We start from the raw sequence: 22,020 nt of genomic DNA on the forward strand, positions 1-22,020 counted from the left end.
GCCTTTTTTTTACGAGATGGACAGGGTTCAGGGTTGACAGGCGGATGTGCCAGCGGTGCAGCAACAGCTGACTGTGCATGCAAGAGCCAGCATTCAAACTCAAAGCTTTCTATTTTGTTTTTCCACGCTTGACGGGAAAAAAAAAAACTGCGTGGGAAGGAGGGGGTTCCCTCGTAGAGGTGTAGATACCATAACCAACATGAAAGAGGAAAACAAAACCCTGTAGGAGGCAGGCAATGAATCCCAGACCCGGGGAGTTGGTTGAATTGTGGCAAATGGGACTAGGCATGGAGGGATGCGGTGCAGGGGAGGCTTTCTCCCCCCCTCCCCCCCGCAAGGGTCTCTCTAGAGCCCAGGCCTCAACCCGCAGAAACATAACGAGTGGGCTAAACCTCCGACAGCCTAGACGAGCTCCAGCACGGCCCGGAGGCGGGGCGAGCGGTCGCTTCCGGTTCCGGGCGCGGAGGCCCCACGTGTTCCGACCCGCTGGGCCCCGCGCGACTCGGATCCCGCTCCGCTCTTTCGGCCGGGAGTGGGTGGAGGAGCACCGGGCAGGGGAGGAGCCGCGGGAGCCGCGGGAGACGTGAGTGTCGGGGACCTGGCCGGCGAACGGGCACCCAGCGGGCGGGGAGTGAGGGCCGGGCGGGGCGGGAGCGTGGGGAGGGGCTGTAGACCCCGCCCCTCCGGCGCCAGGGGATAGCGGCTGCCTAGGGAAGGGGCGGCGGCGGGGTCCCCACGACCTGGGCGGTGTGGCCCTGTCACCTCCCCGCGGCCGGAGTCGGGACGTCCGTAGACGGGTGGCACTCCAGGCTTCTTCTCCGACCAGCCACCTCCTTCCGCCCCCTCCCGGGGCCTGCGGACACGCACTGTGGCCCCTCGGATTGCATCCATGCCAACTACTCCCCGTGCACCAGGACCCAGTGGGGAGTGGTCTAGGCCCCTTGACACCCATGCCCCCTCCCTCATCAGTCTTTTCACCCTGCCTCTCACATTGCTCAAGAACCATCTCGGCCGGCTTTCCCTTCCCTCCTTCCCGGCGAACCCCGCCCCCTTCACAGGCGATCTTATCACCTGTGCTCATGCCAGGCTTTGGAAAAGGTCTAGCTTGTGGCTCTCACCTGTCTTAGTGCCTGACTCGCAACTTCCCTGTAGCTAGAGGCTACTGTCTGCGCTTGGACCTTTCCTCTTGCTACCTCTAACAGCCAGTTCAGTGGCCTGGCCGCTCCAGCTGCAGGACTTGTCTTAGCCGCCTGAAAAGTTTGCTAGTTTCTCTTCTGTGGCCGTACTTGAGCCGTGGCTGTCTGTTCTCTGTGATGAACTACCCAAAGGGAGGCATATGGGCCCAGCTGATCTTGAGCTGCCTTGGTCCTGGACAGAAGTACCATACACAGGGTTTTGCTGACAGGCTACCCTTAGAAATACTATTTGTTCTCTGTCCATACTCTGTAGAGGAAAGCCGGAGAAGGTACGCGAAAGTCACAAAGCTCTCTCTGCAGCTTTTCTTCCAAGCAGCCCCATGGACCTTGTTCCAGAAAACTACTTCAAAGAGGCGTCAGGGTGGCTGGCCATGGAAGGCTTGTTGGGAGAAGTAGGTTGACAGTGGAGTGCATGTGCCATCTGTCTTGAGTAACTTTCCGCCATTACTGCCTAACATAGAAGAGTAGACAGAGTTGGAGGAAAGCGGGACCCGTTTTTCATCCTAGCACCATCAGACACTGATCTTTTCTCCTCTCGCCTCCATATATGTACCCGTTTGCACTCTGTATAATTGCAGGAGACACTCATTTCAAGGGCACTGCAAGATTTGTATTACTATGAGGGACTCTTGTCATTACAGAATATACAGGTGGCTGTGCAACTGGATAGAGACATCTAACAGTTCTAGACTTTCTGCTTCTACTGACTTCTTGCCAGAATGTGGGCATCACTGAATAAGTTTGATCCTTTCTGCATAAAGCCTCAAACTTATTTCCTTTGTCCATGTAGTGGGTATCAAGTGTAGCACACATGAAATGCTTATCAAATACAGAATGCCAGGCCTTCATGCCCAGAGCCTGCACGTGAGGTTCAAGTGGTGCTATGTGGTCTGGATTGATCACTTTGAGAGCCAATATAATTTTCCAGATCTCACCTTACAGAGGTTCATTATATAGATTAGGCTGGCCTAGAACTCACAAGAGGTCTGTCTGTCTCTGTCTCCGGGTGCTGCAAGTAAAGGCTTAGGCCCAGCTCCCTTGATTTTTCTTATTCCCTTGATACAGATCTTCCCACTCAGATCACACACATATTCAAGTTATGCTGTGAATTCCTAATATTGCTGAAGTCCCTGCTTTTTCCTGAGTGCTTGTTAAGTTCAAGGTCATAGCCTTTCATTTCTTCCCCTTTCTCTTCAGTACCTGGACTAGTATGGGATGTAAAATTGAGGCTCAGTGTATGTTTATGGATTGAATCAACTCTGTGTACTTCTCTCCACTGATATTAACGTGGTCTGTCTCTGTTGAACAGTAAAACAGGATAGACTTTACATTAAGACTTCGGAATACTTCAGCTGTGCCCATGAAAGACTCATTACCAAGAAACACTGGTACCCACTAATTTCAGTGCTTTTGTATCCAAATTGGGGCGTATATGTATTGAGCTTCTTTTCGACAACCCACCTGGAAAAATGGTAGACCCAACAACATGATCTTGCTTAGCAGACTCGGCTTACCAAGGAAAACCCAAGAATGGCTGCTGGGTTTTCTTCTGCTCTCAGACTCCTCTTGGTCAAACCACAGAGATCACAACCTTTATCATCACATATATGCAAGAAAGCCTCAGGTCAAGCCAGAAGGAAGTCACCTAGTATACAGTAGTGAGTAGGCAGGATGTATTAATTGTACAGACATAGCAGGTAATCTGTCCTGAGTTACCTACATCCACCCATGGGATCCGGCTACATTCTTGTAAGTTATCCTATTCCCATTAAGTGATAGTTTCCCTGTTGTGAGATTGTCATTGACTGTTTGTTGTGGGACTTGATTGTGAGTGCTCAACTTTGACTGCCAAATAATAAATGCTGTTTTCTTCCAGGTGGATGTCAAGATTGGTGTCCTTTACTTTTTCAGCTTCAGATTAATTTGTGGCATTTTGTGTAAATTTGTGTGTAATGATTGACCCACATTATTTAGGTCAATAACTGGTTCTGGGTACTATGCATTAAATGTAGGAAGCTTCACACCATCTTGAAAGTTCATGAACATGGTCAAAGTGGCCAGATACACAATTCTTGTCTCTTAAAACATGTATTTAAATCCAGCCTATTTCAGTTCTTGAGTAAATCTCTTTCATTATCCCTTACTAATACATTGTGAACCAAACAATAAACAAACCACTTGTTTTGTTCCTTCTGAAGCCCCTCCTTATCATCATAAAAGCTGGTTAGCTTCTCAAAGGATGATCCACTTTTCCTTAAGACAGAAAAACCATCTGCTTCAAAATGAGCTGACACAACTAGTCGAGGGTGCCACGTCTTTACAGGATAGAGCAGGGTGTGGAATTAAGTCTTTGTCTCTCAAGACAGAACTGTTTTACCATTGCTGTGTGTATGTGTGTGTGTGTGTGTGTGTGTGAACAAAGAAACACTTTACTAGAGACTTTATTGCTATGGTTTTTATATTTTCAATTTACCTTATTCTCAATGACATTTTTACATCCAGCTTAAACCTTAATGATGACTATAAAGGCAATCAAATTTCACAGTAGAAGATAATTAAACCTCTGTCCATACTGATCTTCCTGTACCAACCACTACTTAACTGACCTCTCCTCTCCTCTCATTTCTTCCTGTCTTCTCCTTTTCTATTCCTCATCCTATTTCTTAAAATCGGTTGTAATAAGCTTTGAGCTAATATGACTTTAATGAAGGAAAAGTTGCAAAAAACAAAAAAACAAAAACAAAACAAAGCAAAATACTCACAGTTTTCAAAGTAGGACTATAGTTCAGTGGTAGAGCAGTTGCCTAATATGCAAAGTTCTGGATCCCATCCAAACACTTCCAAAATCAAACCAGTTTTTCAGCATGGTTCAAAGCACACTGATCATGACATGTTTGAAGGCCAGAAGGCAGGGAATGCATTGCTTTGCTTTGCTTTGCTTTGCTTTGCCTTCTGGGTTGAGCTTTCACAGGACTTAAGCTATACACTCATACACTCACTGGGTATGAACCACATTACCTCCTGCCAACTGCAGAAAGAGAAGGGTCTTTGCTTTTGGTTAAGTAGAGGCCTTGCTGGTTCCACCCTGTCATCGAGGTTCTGTTTAATCTGTGTACAACAACTCATTTCACTCAGTTTATAATGCCTCCAGAGCAAGGCCTGTTTGCTTTTTGGGTTGAGTTTAGGGCTTCATTTGTTGAAGACAGTAAACAAACCAACCCTTTCCTTGTGATCTAATTTTTCTTTCATAATTATGAAGAAATAAAATGGAACATGTACTTATTATTTAAACCTTGATTTCTCAAAAGAATCTAAAAGAGCTTGAAGCAGAAAATTATGAGCCATATTGTGCATCTATCCTGTGTCGGGTTCTATGGAAAAAGATATTTGTAAATTATTTCATTTACTCCATAAAATAAGTATGTAAGATAGGCACTGTTAACCACATACCAAGGCTAAGGCTAAGAGAAAAATAGTGCCATGTGACTTATAAGAGTAGAGATACATACCCAAGATTCCAAAGCCATGTTACCATTACGTGGCAAGACTGGATGTACATATGTATATAGAAGAGTTGAAGTAATGGTGAGAGTTTGGCTAGTGGAAGGACCATATTGTTGCATTCTTTAATGTTGTAGAGCAGCAGTTTAGAAAAGAACAGTTAAAGGTTTAAGTTGTTTTTACTCTAGAACAGCCAGAAGGCCCTAGTACACTACAGTAGTACTTGCATTTGTCATTTGTGGAGAGGTGTGGACAGATATCCACACTGGGTAAGATATAAATGACAGATCAAAGAAAGTATTCTACCCATATCATTTGATAAGCCATTGAGTTTATTAATAACAACCTGAGTAAGGGGCTACTCACAGGCACAGAGTTACCGGCATCACCAAAAAGTTCACCCCAGATGGACAACTCCCATAGTTCAATCTGTTCTGTCTGAAAGGGACTTCACCAGAGTCTTCATCACCAGTTGCTTCCAGTTTGTATCATCTTGGAAAGAGGCCTCATGAATCTGTAACTGTATGTATGAGCTTCCTGAATCAATGAGCTTCCAGAGCCTGTTTCTTTGGCTTCATGGGGGATATAAACCACACCCCACCACCTCTAGGGGATATGTCATTTGGGAAGAAATAGTTGCATAGCATTCACTACTTCCTATGGCTTATCTGTTCTTTCCGTTCTGTCTTCTTGTTCCCTAAGCCTTTGAAGGGGTAAAAGAGATGGATTATTTAATTCTACTCAGTTACTCTCAGCAGCTTGTATCAGTCTGTGCAGTACTCACTTGTGGGGGTGGTAGAGAGCAGTCTTACCCTCTATATTAGAGACTGATGACAGCAGTAATCTGTGAGTATAAACAGCTGTTTCAAAGGCAATTAGATATATCACATTCATATACTAAAACAGAAACAGTAGTTTCTTCACCCCTGTCCCTCCTGACCTCCCTAGCCACAAGTATTTGCTTTGGCTTAACACAAGTAGATGCCAGTCCCTCCTGTAAAGCAGGCTTTAAGTCTAAGTAGAAAGCAGTTGGTTGCTCATATAACAATTGTGCCAATATTGCAACATTTGGCCTATCATTCCTAACATGTTCACTGGTAGTATATAGAATTTATATCTGAACAGGACTGTTGGTGACATTTCTCCCACAGTAGAGTGCATAGCACCTTCTAGCACTATGAAAACCATCCAGCAGGTAAGAAGCTTCTAGCTCAGTCCCAGATTGATTTCTTGTGTCCCATAATCAGAGCATTCAGTGTTTTCAGTAATAGAGTCTTACCGCTTAGTTCTAAGTGAAATCAACGGCAGTGGCAATAGCTTGTATGCAAGGCAGTAGGAGGTGAGGGGGAACTCCGGTCTCCTTGGCCAATAACTCATAGGTAACCAACTCCTAACACTGAGATTAACACTCAGCAACCTTATCACTTCTGGGAGTGCCCATTCACTTAGAATGACTTCCTGAAGACACTTTAGACACTTTCATTGCTGTTTTTACTGTCCTTGCAGAGGTTTTTCTAAGTCTGCAAGACACTCAATATTAGCATTTTAGGATGATACCTTTTTACAGTGAAGGCAGGGTCTCTGAAGGTTTACCATCCATTCCAAATAAATACCAATTGGTGGTCTTAGGTAGCTAAAGAAAGCACTGTTTTTAAGGCCCAGTGCAGCATGAAAAGATTCTATTTGAATCATTTGCCTTTGTCACAAGAGCAAAGTTAGGTACAATAGTATAGATGGGGGACACTACTTTATTCCACACGCCATAGTCATTTTCTCTAAGCCATCCACTCCATGCTGAGAACCCACTTTGCATTCCCTCATTGGGTCCTATGGGGCCAGCTTGCACTGGTGGACTAGCTTGGCTGAGGCCAAGCAGGCCCTTATCTTCCATACTGCCTATGCCACTAGACCCAACTGATTCTAACAAGCTTCAGGTCATTGTCATCCCTCTCTGTCAGCCACACATGACTGTTACAGGGGCCCTGGGCTAAGTGACTTCCGTATACCTTCCATGTTAGAAGCTGATGGTAGCAGTAGTCTAAGGGTATAAGCCTCAGTATGCCATTTTTGCAGAGAAGACGTTTATAGCGTACTCTGGAGGACAGCTGCCTGCTCCTAGGGAAACTCAGTCTATTCACTTGTAATACTTTGTCATCCTCGTCGTGTTTCATCGGTTTATGGAACTGTTCAAGCTTTAAAGCTTTTGAAAATGAAAAAATAAAATAAAACCACACATTTGGCCTTTTTATCAACCCTCTCCTGAGAACTCCAGCTCACCCTAAATCTTGCCACATTGTCTTTCAGTGACTAAGAAAGACTCCTGTATAGATTTTCTGATCTCATCTTGATTACTTTAGCATCTTAAACTCCCAGTATACATTCTGTTCTGAGTATTCACATCGACCAGAACCTCTTCTGCCCAACAAAGATCATGCCCTAGCATGGACTTAGCAATGCTATGAGCCCCTTGTGAGTCCCAAGGTCACCCCTGAGTCAACATCTTAACTTTCCTCGGGAAGCCCTGTCTAGTCCAGTGAGCTGGGTATCAACCACCACTTGTCACATGTCCAGTTCCTTCAGGAATGCTTACCTTCCTCTGCTGTTTTTCAGTCCCTGCTAATCCTGAAGAAAGTCTGAGCCAGTGACAACCAGATGACCTAATGGCTTATGTGAGCTCTACTTCAGAGACTGGTCTTCCTCACGCTGCTTCAGGTTCTATGTACTGTCTCAGGGAGGGATGAGTAGTTAGGCTCTCAGTTTCTCCACTTCTTGATACTTGGACTCATCCCATCTGCCCTCGTGCCTCATAACCTCATGAACCAGACTATGCGGGTCTCTCATACTTTGTTTTACCATCCACTCAGTTAAAACATCTCAGATGTACTGCATTCCCTTATTCCGTTCTGGGCCTAGTCACTCCATACCCTCTCATTCTGAGCCGTGAATTTTCCCTTCCTTCGTGTTAAAGATTGGAACCGGGGGATATCTTCTTTCACTTTGGCTGTCTTCACTGACTTACTTTCTCATGAAATCTCAGTCTTTAGATTGGGGTGGTAGAGTGGAGTCCTTCTCAGAAGGGATCTAGTTTGTACTGTCTCCTCTGGACCTGCCAAATGTAGGAAATGACAGCCCAACACGCCCTCTCATTTTACCTTCTTTTGCACCTTCTGCCAAGTCAGGATAGCCTTCACATGGCTTTCATATCAGAATTCCTCCTTTACATGGACAGGTTCTTCCTAGACAGACAGCTGAGCTCAGTTGTGTACCTTTTCCCTCACAACAATGGCCATAATTGCTGCCTCAGCCTGCTGATGACTCTGTTCCATACATTCTATTTTCAGGGTTTGTATGGAATGCCCCCATGGTTGCATGGTAGACTAGGGAAGCATACAATCTCATATCATGTAGATACAATGGTCAACTTGGCACTCTCCCAAAGCATATTCCATTCTCATGTCTTTACCTTGGTGGCATGTGTTATGTCCTATTACATGAAGTTGCCACTACAGAAAGGAAGCACACTGTCCCATATGAGAAAGGTGACATGGGATATATATCCCATGCAGATACGTATCCAGTGCAGAAAGTTGGTGACATTAGAATTGCCTCTGTAGATGTTCTGGTCTCAGATCAGTCTTAGCTGCATGCCTCAATCTATCACAGTGACTGTGTAGCTGCTCCTCCCCAACTCATCTTTGACCCTTTCAGACCCTGTTCACTTGCCAGCTGTGTTGCATTGTCTTTGAGGGGTAGATGTGAACAAATGGTTCTTTACCCCCAAATAAATTATTGATGAGTAATTCCATACGTTTAGTTTGGTTAACTGATGAGTTTTTTAGAGTTACTTACAGGAGCATGGGTGAATCAAAGGCACCTACATCACAGAAAAGATCCCCCTAGCCTTGGTGACAATTCATGAAAACTGTCTCCCTGGATCTCCCTGCTTGCCATCAAGGAGTTCGCTGTCCACAGCAGTTGCTTACTGCTTACATGCTGTAAGCCTTGGAGATGGGTTTGATAAGGATGACAACTCAGCTTCCTGAGTTTTGTAAGTTTTGCAAACATCCTGGGCCTTGTTTCATTACCTGCCTGAGCTTTTTGAACTTCTCTTGGGAATGTTTCAGTGTGGTGGGAATGACTACACACAGGATAGCTAGATCTACTAAATATAATCATTTAATTCCAACTGCTAGCTACTTGTCTAAAGACTATTTTCCAGTAAAAGGACAGGTATGTCACCCTTTTCCTGTACATAGAAAAGGTATCTTTTATGCTACAAAATTGAATATTTTCATGTCATACGATTTTCTATGCTCAAGAGAACTGAGTTAGAGCTACCTCTGTTGTGTGACACCTTCAGATAAGGGACAATGAATCCAAGAATAGTAGAATGGTCTTAGATTTAGTTTTCCCATGCCTCCTCTCCTAACCATTCTTTGGGTACTCTAGCAATTCATATTCAAGAGGCCCAGTCATGAGGCTTCCCCGTCTTACAAAGTATCTTTGTAGACATTTGTCTTAGTGACTCTTCTAACCAAATCACTTACTACTGCCAACCTAATTATGGACTCTAGCATGGGATGCCCAAGAGCCATGCCCACTTCAGGGTGGCTGCTATGGGAGACACTGGTGATAGGGAGTGAGCATTGAGTAGAGAGATAAGCTGCCCAGGCCCCAGGGATTTGCTGCAGAACCACCAGGTTTGATGCCAGCGTGTGATCTTGCTGTGGAACTCTTCCAAAGACACCCCCAAAAGGTAATGGAATTGAAAAGCCAAAAAATTGAAAGGCATCATGTATGTAGTCTCACACATCCCATGAATTGAAGAGAGGGAGCATGTTGTCTGCGTTAATGCTTGACATTTGCATAGTGTATTTTTACAACATTTATTTGCAGACAACTTTACCCTTTACATGGACCTTGGTGTGTGTGTGGATCTGGAGCTGGAAGATGCTTCTTTGGATACATGATCTATAGCTTTACTCAGTTGCCATGCCTACTCCATTCCCACCTCCTTCCCCTCTTCATTCCCACCATTGCTGACCTCTTTCCCTCTACCCTGCTGTTTGAGGCTGCTAAAGTGAATGCAAAACAAGCAGCAGAAATATCAGCTGAGGAGCATTTAAAAACCTTGGCAGGTTTTATGTGGCATGGGTGAATTCTTTATTCCTTGGAGAGGTAAGTCACCCAAGGCAGGTTCCCTTCAATCAGTACATGCATTGTATGGAATCTCTTACACCTGATGCTCCTTGAAGACCAAGGGATTCCTAGTTTACTTCAGTGAATGTTGATTCTCAGACTTTTAAGTAATGGAGATCTTTTTAGAAAGCTAGGTTACCCTGTGTAAGAGCTCTGTTTATCTGCTTCACAGGAGTGAATGTTAGGGATAAATGGATAAATATTGGAATGCTTTCTATGGGGAAATAATATTGGCATTACATTAAGTTATTTAATATCTGGTTGGTGCTTACTAAGGCTGAAATCTCAAAGAAAAATGGTTTTTTCAAATGACCAATTTTATGTAATGTGCATTTCTGTTATCCCCAAAGTGACCTGAAGATTACTCTATCACACTGAAAACCACTGACAATGTCCTGTTTACTCACTATTGAGAAAACAATAAATTTGTCTGTATTCACTTACCCAACAGACATTTTGCTGGACAGATGACTAAATAATAATTAATATGACATGGGAGCTATCCTTCCCAGAGACAGAAACTCAGGAAATGTTATATGCCCTCATCAATTATGAAGCAAGTACGTGCTGTTTGCCAGACTTTGAGCAGGGTACCACATGCCCTTTCTTTCAAACCCTATTTAGTTTCATGGGTTATCCTGCCACCAGAGGAACAATTTTTACAACACAGTGCATACTGTGAAATGGACAGACCACAGTTTTTATTATTCATCACCTGGGAGGGGGTCAGTTAAGAGGAGAACTCTGAAAATAGATTGGGAAGAAGAGTGGAGTTGGGCAAGTGAAGGCTTAGTAATGGTATTTCAGGGAGAATCTTAGAAAATCTCATGAAAGAGAAACAGAAGATACAAAAATAGTAATTTGAACCGTGGCTCTCGTGGAAGAAAGGAGGTTCCCAGAAGCCAGGCCTTGAAGAACTTTGAGTATCAGAGAGATTCTCTGGTGAGACAGAACTCTCTGGGAGGACTGGAGAGATTCTGGCCAGGGTTTGTTAGCAGCACTTGCTGCTCTCACAGACTGAAGTTCTGTTCCCAGCAGCCATGTCAGGCAGCTCACAATCAACTGTAACTCCAGCTCCAGGGAATCCAACCTCTTTTGGCCTCCGTGGGCACCTAGACACACGTTAAACAAAAATAAACCTTTTTTAAAAATCACTTGAGATTCAAATAACATACTAAAACTATTTTTCAGGAATACCCTGAAAAGTTAATGTTAAAACCAATTGAAGATTATTGAAACCACTAATGATGAGCTAGAAACAAATGAAATTCTGCCCATTTTTAATTCTACCTAAAAATTACAACTTCACTAAAGATGAGCATAAAGTAAACACAAATGCAAACTATCCAGAAGTAGAGAGACTTAGCACAAGATGGCATAGGAATGCTAGAACTAGACAAAGTGGTTTAATGGGTAAAAGCACTTGCTGCCACGCTTAAAGACCTGATCCATGGAATCCACTTGGTAGACAGAGAATCACCTTCTGCAAGTTACCCTCTGACCACCACATGTACACCATGGCATGACCGCATTCCCACGTGGTTTTTAAAAAGAATTACAGAACTATCAAAAACATGGAAGCTGTATGGCAAATGGTTGAGGACAATATAATGAAGTAACTTGGGTTATGAGAAATCTGGGGACCTTGTGATCACTGGCCATGAGACATAGAAAGTGCAACAGCAGTTAAGGAACAGCTAGTGAGAGGCAAGTGATAACCTTGAGGGTTGGTTGCAGGCACCTGAAGAACAGAACAAAATGATTGACACATAAGGAGTCCCTGAGATGGATAGCATTCTTGTCTGGAGGAGGACAGAGCCTATATGTAAAGTTGTAAAACCCAAATTCCAAGTGGTTCAGTCAGCACACAGTACCTGACACAGGCCAGTGCATTTCCAGGGTTGAGACTAGTCACTCAAATATGGTAGGTTGTCATGCTCAACTAGAGAATTTACGCAGATGAAGACATGATGAATTTGAAAGACATTTTGTTAGAATTAACAAGCCTTAATGAACTAGGAAAGTATGAATGTAGATATGTAAAGATTGGTGTTGGCTGGACTGGAGTGATGACTCAGCTGTTAAAGGCTAGGTTCACAACCAAAAATATAAAAGTTTGGCGTTGGCTACTAAGGTAGGAAAAGGAGTGGAGATTCATTCATTTTAATTGCATTTATTGTGTTCTTTGTAATAGACTTTAGAGACTAAAATTCACAGTTCCTAACATCAAGAAATTTCACAAGGAAACCAAATAGTGACTATGTAAGACTAGGTAATGACAGAGATGAACCCAGGTTGCTCTTGACCTTGTGATTTCTAACGATGTATAATGGTAAAGAGAATAGGATTCAAAGAAACATCTCAGAAGACCTGAAACCTAAGCTATGTCTTAAAAGAGAAGTAAAGTTTAGCCTAACTAAAGGTGATGGGTAGGAAGAGCAGTGAGTGACTTTCCTCTAAACCAACCAACTGCCATCTTGGAGCATTCACCTGTGCCCCCCTGTAAAGGGTCCAGTTCTCCCCTACCCATCCAACTGCTCCCTACCATCTGGCAACTCTGCACATTCCCTGGGGGAGGGGCCAAAATACAAACACACTAGAGAAGACTAGATCAGGGCCTTCATCTATGCAGCAATTAGGGAAGCCTTGCATCCCTGCTGGGTAAAGCTTTCCACATGTGTCTCTCTGGGGGAGGAATGACCACACCCCTGTAAGTAATCCTTCACCTATTCTCCTTAAGGATGCCTAATAAACACTTTCATTCCCCAGAATGAGGTTTGGTGGAACCATGCCTCCATTTGTTGTTAGGAACATAGAACAAGAGGTAGCTATTGCTTACGTTTCCCCGGGGAAGGAGTTTTAACAACCTGTATCCAAAGGCTAAAGTGCATGAGTAAACACTGTGTGTACCCAGTTCAGGAATGGGGGAGGGGTTGACTGTAAAGGATAGCAAAGGGAATAACAAGATTAAGGCCAGCTAGAGAGTAATATGCTTAAAGAAGTTTACTCACATAAGAAAAAAGCAGGAATGGGTGGAGGATCTTCACTAGAAGAAGAACATGTCCAGATTCATTGTAACTACTAACACTGGTAACACTGAAGATCAGTGTCCAAACGTTTTATTGTGTAAAATAATGTCATCTACAAATGTGTTGACTATATTCATACCTATCCTGAGAAAAGTGTGACCCACAGGTCACATACCCGATGAAGAAAGGTAACTTAGATAGTAACTCCAGAGGCAGTTGTGGTTATCAAATTGAGAACTGGTTAGAATGTCACTAAAGGAAGGAAGTGAGAAAGGAAAAGCTGCTAAGAAATGGCCCACACCCTGTAGCAGTGAAAAGAGGACAGAGTGGAGAGTGTGTGCAATAGGGAAGCCTAAAAAGCCATGCTGTTGACCCTCAGTGCGTCACTATAGCAAATGGTAGAAGAGAATGGGTTAGATAGACTGTAGAGTACTGCATGTCCTAACAGCATTTGAGATGGTCTTACTAACGTTGTAAAGCCTACTCCCTACAAAATGGAGTAATGTCATTGGAAGTATACTTTAGAAAGTTAATAGTTAACATTGAAGTTCCATCTCCTTCTGAACATAGCAAACAGTGAGACATCTAATCTCAAATGTACACTAATAGAAAATATTACCATTTCCATTCTGTTGATGAGAAAAGTCATTTACAAAGAAAACCTCCCATTGGGTTGCACACTCCTCTCCATACATACTAAATGATAGAATTTAGGCACTCTTATCTTCCCTTACTTCCCTTGACATTACCCAACGAGGGCTCTCAATTGATTGACAAGTAGCATTTCTAAAGATGTAACTGTCTAGATATACTGAACCAGAATGTCTTTGGGACAATAATGCACAGAAAAAACTCCACAGCTGATTTACTATATTTTACTCATGGTTGAGTACTCCAGGGAGCACATAGAAAATCGTGGCTATAGTTCAGGCGGGGTGGTGAGGGCCACACTCAAGTAGCAGGGAGGAAGAGGAGTAAACATTTAGAAGTGTAAGAGATAGGGTTGGTTTAGTAAAAACAATGAGGAAGAATCATTGAGTCCAAGGATTACTAAATTACGGGTTTTTTTTTTAACAGTTGGTCCCTGCCAGGGCTGGAAGAAGGTAAGTTTGCAAGCAATAAATGAATGTCTTTTGTGAACTTGAGGATCAGTAAGTCATTCAGTTAAAGGTGTTTTAGCAAGATAAAGGCAGGCTTTTGGAGTGTTACTCATAGCAGTGTTTTTCCTCACTGATGTTTCTTGGAGTTCTTAAATCTCCAAGAGTTCCCATTTACAGAGGTTAATAGTATGTGTGATGCCGCCTTGCATAACCTGCACCCACCTTGTTGATGTCTCAGGATGTATATGTTATGTGAAACAAACCATGGCCACTGGGGCATTTGTTAGTAGACATGGGCATCTGTCTCCCAGAGATTAAGTACTATGAGGTATACCAGGCTTTTTCTTTAAGGCCACCAACCAGCTCCCAAATTGTGACACAGAAATTTACTGTTAGTTTTGATTGTTCAGCCTAGCTTAGGCTCGTTTCTGGCTAGCTCTTTTAACTTAACCTGTTTCTCTTTATCTACCTTTTGCCTGTTATCTTACCTTTTTACCTTCTTTCTATGTATCTTACTTCCATGTCTGCTGGCTAACAGCTGCCTGGCTTCTTGCTCTGGCCATGTCTGTCTCCTCTTTTCTTCTTTCCTCTCAAGCCTAGATTTCTCCTATTTATTCTCTCTCCCTGCCAGCTCCACCTATCCTTTTTCCTGCCTAGCTGTTCGCTGTTTCACTTTTTATTAGATCATTCAGGTACCTTAGGCAGGCAGGGTGAAACAGATGCAACACATCTTTCCATAATTAAATACACATCCTTACATCATTAAACACATGCAAGTAATACACCTTTACACAGCTAGAGTAATATTCTGCAGCATAAAGAAATGTAACACATCTTTGCATCGTTAAACTATTACTCCACAACATTGGGGGGGGGCTCAAAATGTGCTGTCTATAGTCTAAACAGTAAATGATTGCGCCAGACAAAATAAGTCAGCAGGAAAGAAATGGGAGAAAGACATAAGGATATAGTCATGTACTGTTTTGTTCCAGAATAGGAGCCTTGCCTAGGAAGTGAGGGTAGAGGACCTTCCTAGGCTATGGATATCCTATCCCAAGTGGATTTCATTACAACTACAGTAATGGAGACTGGGGGGGCAATTATTTAAGAAGTGTGCAGAGGATTGCAGAGCCAGAACTCTTGTCTCTGCATAGCTACAGGCATCCATTCTCTTTCATCTTTACTTCTCTATCCTAGGTCCCTTGGGAGGAACCCCGTGAGGTACCCAGTCTGAAATGTGTTAATGCCAGTGTGAGGCTTAAATGGTGTAATAGCACCCAATAGCCAGGAAATGGCCACAGCCTTGGAACCAGAGGACCAAGATCTTTGGGAGGAAGAAGGAGTCATGATGGTGAAACTGGAGGATGATTTCACCTGTGGACCAGAGTCTGCCTTACAGGGAGATGATCCTGTGCTGGAGACCTCTCACCAGAACTTCCGGTGCTTTCGCTACCAGGAAGCATCTAGCCCTCGAGAAGCTCTCATCAGACTTCGAGAGCTTTGTCATCAGTGGCTGAGGCCAGAGAGGAGAACAAAAGAGCAGATCCTCGAGCTGCTCGTGCTGGAGCAGTTCCTCACTGTCCTGCCTGGAGAACTGCAGAGCTGGGTGCGAGGCCAGCGACCAGAGAGTGGCGAGGAGGCAGTGACACTGGTGGAGGGTTTGCAGAAACAACCCAGGAGACCAAGGCGGTGGGTGAGGAGGGGGAGTCCTGATCTGTGTGATGTGGAGGGGGCCTGTTTCCTGAAAGATTGGATATAGGGAGAGTGTAAGGACCCTGAAAATTATCTTCTGATTTTTACTGGTTCTGTCTTTGGGTTATGTCTAGATCCATGAGCCCCAAAAGGCCAGGGATGTCTGTGTGTATGAGTGTGACTTTCTAGAGTTTGAATCACCTGCCTGTGCCACCTGAAGGTTAGGTTTTTAATTTCATTGTAGGGGGAACCTTGGGGTTCTAGAAAACAACTATTAGACTTCCTCGAAGTTGATCTAGACTCTTAATCCCAGAACCCCCTTCCTCAGATAGTAATATGGGGGAGCAAACAGTAGAAGACCTGAAACAAGGAGGGATGGAAACCTCAGGGCCTGAGATGACTGAATTGAAGTTTAAGAGTAGAAAAGTCGAATAGTACTAGTGTATCCTCTGTCTTGTCTTTGCAAAGATAACTGGTTCTTCCCATACCTGTGCAATTTGAGTTTCCTTTCCTCATCTGGTTCCCTCTGGGAGTGTTCCTCCTAAAACAACCCCTGATAACAGACAACCAGGAATTTCCTCCTGACGCCATGGTGACTGGAAGTTAAAATTATTCCCAGGTAACCGTCCATGTTCAGGGCCAGGAAGTTCTGTCAGAGGAGACACTACACCTAGGGGTGGAGCCGGAATCCTTCAGTGAACAACCAGATCCAACACAGACCTTGACCCATGAGCAGCCCCATGAGGAAGCCCTCCAGAGCACAGATCTGGGGACACCGGAACAGGAGAGCTTGCAGCATGAAGGGGAGCACCAGCCTCTACAGGAAAGTGGTAGGAAGGAGTCTCAGCAGGAAGCAGAGATTTGGGCAAAGTGAAATGGAAATAGGGGGTTCTCCTATACCACACAGGCTGGAAAACTGTAAAGGAAAGAAAACACAAAAATCTTAATGTTGAGAACAGAAAGAACCAACTAGAAGCTGCCTCAATGTGGCACCAAGTTTAAATAGTGGTATTCTTGAGTGCTCCCAGCATTCCAATGGGGTTGTGAGTGGTGGTGGATAGGATAATTCACATTAGATCAGTATCTTGGCCACTTTTTGTTCAGTATAGTAGAGGACACTCAACCTCTTGCACTTCATGCTACTGATCGCTGTCTCCTTCTTTTCCCTGTTAGAGGTTCCAGTGCCCCAGGACCCAGACCTTCCTGCAGAACAAGGGTCTAGAGACCCAGAGATGATAGCTCTTCTCACTGCTCTCTCTCAGGTAAATCCTAGTTCAAAATACATACTTGAAGATTTGTTGGGTGTTAGCCGTATAGTGAACAAATTGGGGATACAAATATGCACACTTAGACTTCAGTTCTGTGAGTACCAGGATAGGGGGAAGAAACTGTAAAATTAAATAATGGTTTTCAACTCCAGTCTTCATAGTCTCTTTATTTGCCAGAAGTACTAACTAAAGGTACTAAGTGGGGTTATTTTTGCAGTATTCAGTACAATTTTTACATTAGGTAGGTTTTATCATTTGTAAGAATGGCTCAGATGACTGCTGTGATATTTGTGAACTATCCCTCTAGATAGCTTCAGATCCTTTCTTGATCTGAAATTACATGGCTGAGGAAAGGGGATAGAATTCACTCATGTCTTCCATGTTCTGACTATACATGATGATAGTCGGTGTCATTTGGAAAAGAATCCTAGAAAAAAATGATTTTCACAGAGACCTCCCATTAAAACACCAAATAGGGAGTTGAATGATTTTAGATCTGTCTTGGGTTTTAAACAATACCCTAAGGAGGAATGTAGTCTGATCTGAGGAAACACAGTTGCTTGGAAGAGCAGAAGCAAGGTCAGTGCTTTCCTCAAGTGCGGAAGACTCAGAAGCAGCAGCAGTGGGAAACCCTTCTGCCTGTTAGCGTACCCTTTGTCTTTGGGTGGACTCTATCCCAAAATGCAATACGTTACCTGAAGCATCACATCCTGATTGGATCCTTGTATCATTTCAGGGACTAGTCACATTCAAGGATGTGGCTGTGTGCTTCTCACAGGATCAGTGGAGTGATCTGGATCCAACACAAAAAGAATTCTATGGAGAATATGTCTTGGAAGAAGATTGTGGAATTGTGGTCTCTCTGTGTAAGGAGTTGCATGTATTTCCAGGATATTCTAGCCACAAACATCTTTTTCCTATCGGAGTTTAGGGAATCAAAGACCTTGGACTCCATGAACTAAACTTTCACTTATGCATGCCTACCCCACAATGAGATTAAAGACCAGTTAGCTGAAGAAGATGATATCCTTCCAACTGAAAGAAAGAAATAAAGATGCTTGGAAAAAAATGAATGGAAAACATAAATGGGAGAATACAGTTATAGTTTTTTGAGCTTTTAATGTTTAACTTTTGAAGTAAACATAGGAGTCTTGAAGCAGTCAAAACAAAGATAATCTGCTTTCCTCGACAAGAGGGAAGGAGCAAGGCTCACAGAAGTAGTCTAGTTACTGAGACTCAGGTGCAGGCACAAGAAGTGTACGAGATGGGCCGCACTTAGAGGCGCCAAGCTAAAGACTAGTGATATCTGACCAGTTAGCATACGTGCTTGCTCTGCCACCTACCAGTCCATAAAGATCTGCTCTTAAGTATGAACCAATCGTGATATCCTTTTTTCCATCTCTTGAGCAGCATTTCCAATTCCCAGGCTAGATGATACCTCCCAGATTAGCGAAGGAGAGCCTCAGGTCCCAGATGTCCACGAATCTCAAGAGCCTGCAGAACCAGAAATCCTGAGTTTTACCTATACAGGTGAGGAGCAGCAGACAGATCTGACCACCACACTGGACAATTCCCTCTAGTCTGTGTGCCTCTTTCCTCCTAGGACATTTCTCATTACTTCTCTTTCATTATTTTGTCTTTTACTTTTTGTTATGGTTTCACTTTGTAGCCCAGGAATTGAACTCACAATCCTGCCTCATCCACTGCAGTGACCATACCCCATACCCACTTGCTGATTCTTCTAATATGTCATCCATCATTAATGTCTTTTTCTGGAAGCCAGACCCTTCCACCATTAATCTTTTCTTCCTGTTATTTGTTAGAAAAGCAGTTAAAAATCTTCTCATGTTATAAAAGGTATTATGGTTACTAAAGCTTCTCCTTTCTGTTCTTGCCTCTTCTCTAGGAGACTTGGGCGAAGATGAGGAAGAATGCGCTGAGCGAGAAGATACCCACAGATCTGTTTTGGCAGACGTAGAAGTTCATCAGACTCCAGATTGGGAAATAGTCTTTGAGGATAATACAAGTAGACTTAATGAAAGAAGATTTGGTACAAATATTTCCCAAGTGAATAGTTCCACAAATAGTAGGGAAACTATTCCTGGCCACTCCCCGGTAGTGAGGCAACATCACTGCACGCTGTGTGGAAAAAGCTTTACATGTAATTCTCATCTTACTAGGCACTTGAGAACTCACACAGGAGAAAAGCCCTATAAATGTATGGAGTGTGGGAAAAGTTATACACGGAGCTCACATCTTGCCAGGCACCAGAAAGTCCATAAGATGAACCCTCCTCATAAACATCCTCCAAACAGGAAGAATGCAGATGGCCCTCTGACCCAGTCTGAGGGAAATGCCCGTGTGGAGAAACCGCATAGCTGTGATGATTGCGGAAAACATTTCCGTTGGACTTCAGACCTGGTCAGGCACCAGAGGACACATACAGGAGAAAAACCATTTTTCTGTACTGTTTGTGGCAAAAACTTCAGTCAGAAATCTGTGTTAACAACACACCAAAGAATCCATGTTACAGGTAAGCCCTACTCCTGTGGGGACTGTGGAGAGGATTTCAGTGACCACAATCAGTATCTGACACACCGAAAGACACACGGGAGTGAGGAGCTCTATCTCTGCAGTAAGTGTGGACGCTCCTTCGACCACAGTGCCGCATTCGCCAAGCACCTGAAAAGCCATTCTTCAGTGAGGAACTGCCGATGCGATGAATGTGGTAAAAGCTTTAGCAGAAGGGATCACCTCGTCAGACATCAACGAACACACACTGGAGAAAAGCCTTTTACCTGTACTACCTGTGGGAAAAGCTTCAGCAGAGGGTATCATTTAATCAGGCACCAGAGAACACACACAAGAAAGACCTAGCTATGTGCCATGTGTGGAGACATTTATTCAGCCCTCAAAATTGGGAGGGGATGGGCTCTGTGGTCAACCTTAGAAGACCTTTTCTGAGGCATCTCTTTGACCTGCCCATACCTTATGTCACCTCTTCCAAGAACCAAACAAAAGCCCTCTCCAGAATTTCTCGACTTTTCTCAGTTGAGGCTTTTTCACTGGCATACTCCTGCCTCTACCTCATGGGTATGAAGTAGGAGATTTGGGACTTTAAGAAATTTTACTTATTCTATTTTCAGAAACCTAGGCTGTTCTATATCCTGAAGACTACTTTCCAGCCTCAACTTCAATGTGGTCAAGGATTAGGTCTCATAAGGGACTAACCTAAAGGGCTGTGTCCTTAACTGGGCTCAAACCGTAAAGCACACAGCCCTATACTCAGGACAGGAGGGAGGTCTGTGTCCTGAGAGATTTGCCACACACTGCTGGGCTAGCTACAGGTTCCTCACTAACTCACCTCTTCACGGTACACTTTCCTTTATGCTGGAGACGAGGGGGAGAGTGTTAAAAGACAAATCCTTGAGGCTGCTTCACAAGAGTTTTGGAAGCCGCTCCCTTCACCATTGTCAGAGTAACACCAAGTGCCATACACTGCTGCAAAAGCCTTGTGGGGTGCACCGACCCCTGTCTAAATACTCCTGTCTTTAGCTCCTCTGCTGTTCAGCTACTCTCAGTTTTGTCCCTCACATGGCTGCTGCAAGAAAGACGTAGTACTGGAGTGCTGAAGAGTTTACTGCAGCATAATTAAGTAATGGGGAAATCCATTACATTCCCACACAATGGCTAAGCCTAGTTCATCTGGGTTGTGCGAGGGAGTCTGAAGCAGTCAGCATAGAAAGGCACTGTAACCAGTGCGGAATCACAGTTGACGGGGTCACTTCATTCATAAGGGAAAGAAGAGAAGATATTAACCCACTTTGGAAGGTATGAAACAGCTGTTGCCACAGACCAATAGGACTGTTCTGACACCCGGTCCTTGGTACCCCTGCCTCCGTTCTCTCATGTCAGGGAACATTATGAACCCTAGTACTTTGGACCCTGAGAATTCACCAGAAGTAAATGGATTTTTATGTGTCTGTGGTTATTTGGGTTTTTTAATATATGTGTTCGTTTTCTTGTAACTGTGAACTAAAAAGTAGTATCTCCTGGTGTAGCCCAAGGGTCTTTTACCTGTTGAAGGTCCCCTGGAGTGCGAACCTCGCGTGTCTGGCCATCTGGAAAGGACTGGGGAGAGATGGAACACGGGTGTGGAATTAAAGCATGAGAAGGCAGATAGACATGTGTGCCTGCTTTCTTCTGCCTGGTTCACAATCACCGGGGAGTGCGGTGGATTAGCAACACACCTGCCCGTGCCAGCCATTGGTGGACGTACAGACAGAATAAATAGAGTGATGCTTGTAGCCAAGTGCCGCAATTTATGCTTTGCCTAATCACTTCTTAGAGCTTCAGGTTTCTGATGCCCCTGAAGAATATTTCTACTTGAACTAGATTTAGAAGGATGAAATTGTTTTCTACAATCATGAGGGCTTGGAGTGGTCAGCATAGCTCTGCGTAGAATGTGTACACAGAGGGCCAAGCCTGGAGTCTGCACAAGAGACTAATATTCTGGCATTTTTTTCAACCACATAGCTAAAGTGTAAACATAATTTGTCCTGTGAGAAATGCCACTCAAAAGATAGTCTAATGTTTTAATACAATGTCTTAAGGAACATAGAATACACTGGAAAAACATTGACTTTTCTCTAATTTGTCTGCTTGATTTCAATAAGTAAAAATCTGTCAAAGTAATTCTTCAGAAGGGAAATCTGAAACTGGTGTATATGTTGAAACAGCTTTCCCATTGCTATTGTCCCTGAGGTTTCCTGTACTGACCGTGGGTCTCTGGTCTCATTTGTAAACGCCTGTGTTTTCTAAGACTCCTGGAGAGATGCTCAAGCTCCCAAGTCTGAAGACAACCACAGTGAAGCATCAGGACCGGCAATGGTACCTCAGATGAGGAAATGGCATTCCCACTGACCCTAGCTCCAAACACAGGATGCCTCTTCCCAAGGGCCAGCTTCTAGAACTAGTGAAGCCCTAGTGTCTTTTGTAAACATAAAAAGACAGGCTTTTAACATTATATGGAGAA

At 43.8% G+C, this 22,020-nt stretch overlaps 1 protein-coding gene across 1 annotated transcript; it reads left to right on the plus strand.

The window, feature by feature from the left end:
- Window positions 1-462: 462 nt before the first annotated feature.
- Znf202 (zinc finger protein 202) lies at window positions 463-21,167 on the plus strand. Its single transcript, XM_005069392.4, has 7 exons — window positions 463-583; window positions 15,223-15,718; window positions 16,337-16,547; window positions 16,891-16,979; window positions 17,722-17,851; window positions 18,396-18,515; window positions 18,892-21,167. Exons 2-7 carry the CDS (start codon window positions 15,317-15,319, stop codon window positions 19,860-19,862), a joined length of 1,923 nt encoding a protein of 640 aa, XP_005069449.1. The 5' UTR covers window positions 463-583; window positions 15,223-15,316; the 3' UTR covers window positions 19,863-21,167.
- Window positions 21,168-22,020: the final 853 nt, after the last annotated feature.

Source organism: Mesocricetus auratus, unplaced genomic scaffold, assembly GCF_017639785.1.
Source record: "Mesocricetus auratus isolate SY011 unplaced genomic scaffold, BCM_Maur_2.0 Super-Scaffold_100022, whole genome shotgun sequence".
Classification (NCBI taxonomy): Eukaryota; Metazoa; Chordata; class Mammalia; order Rodentia; family Cricetidae; genus Mesocricetus; species Mesocricetus auratus.

Excerpts from the sequence above, each read along its gene's own strand:
- Znf202 (XM_005069392.4), top strand. The coding sequence starts at position 15,317 with ATGGCCACAGCCTTGGAACCAGAGGACCAAGATCTTTGGGAGGAAGAA. Across the intron at positions 16,548-16,890 it reads CCAGCCTCTACAGGAAAGTG|AGGTTCCAGTGCCCCAGGAC; the intron begins GTAGGAAGGAGT and ends TTTCCCTGTTAG. Across the intron at positions 17,852-18,395 it reads TGGAATTGTGGTCTCTCTGT|CATTTCCAATTCCCAGGCTA; the intron begins GTAAGGAGTTGC and ends TCTCTTGAGCAG.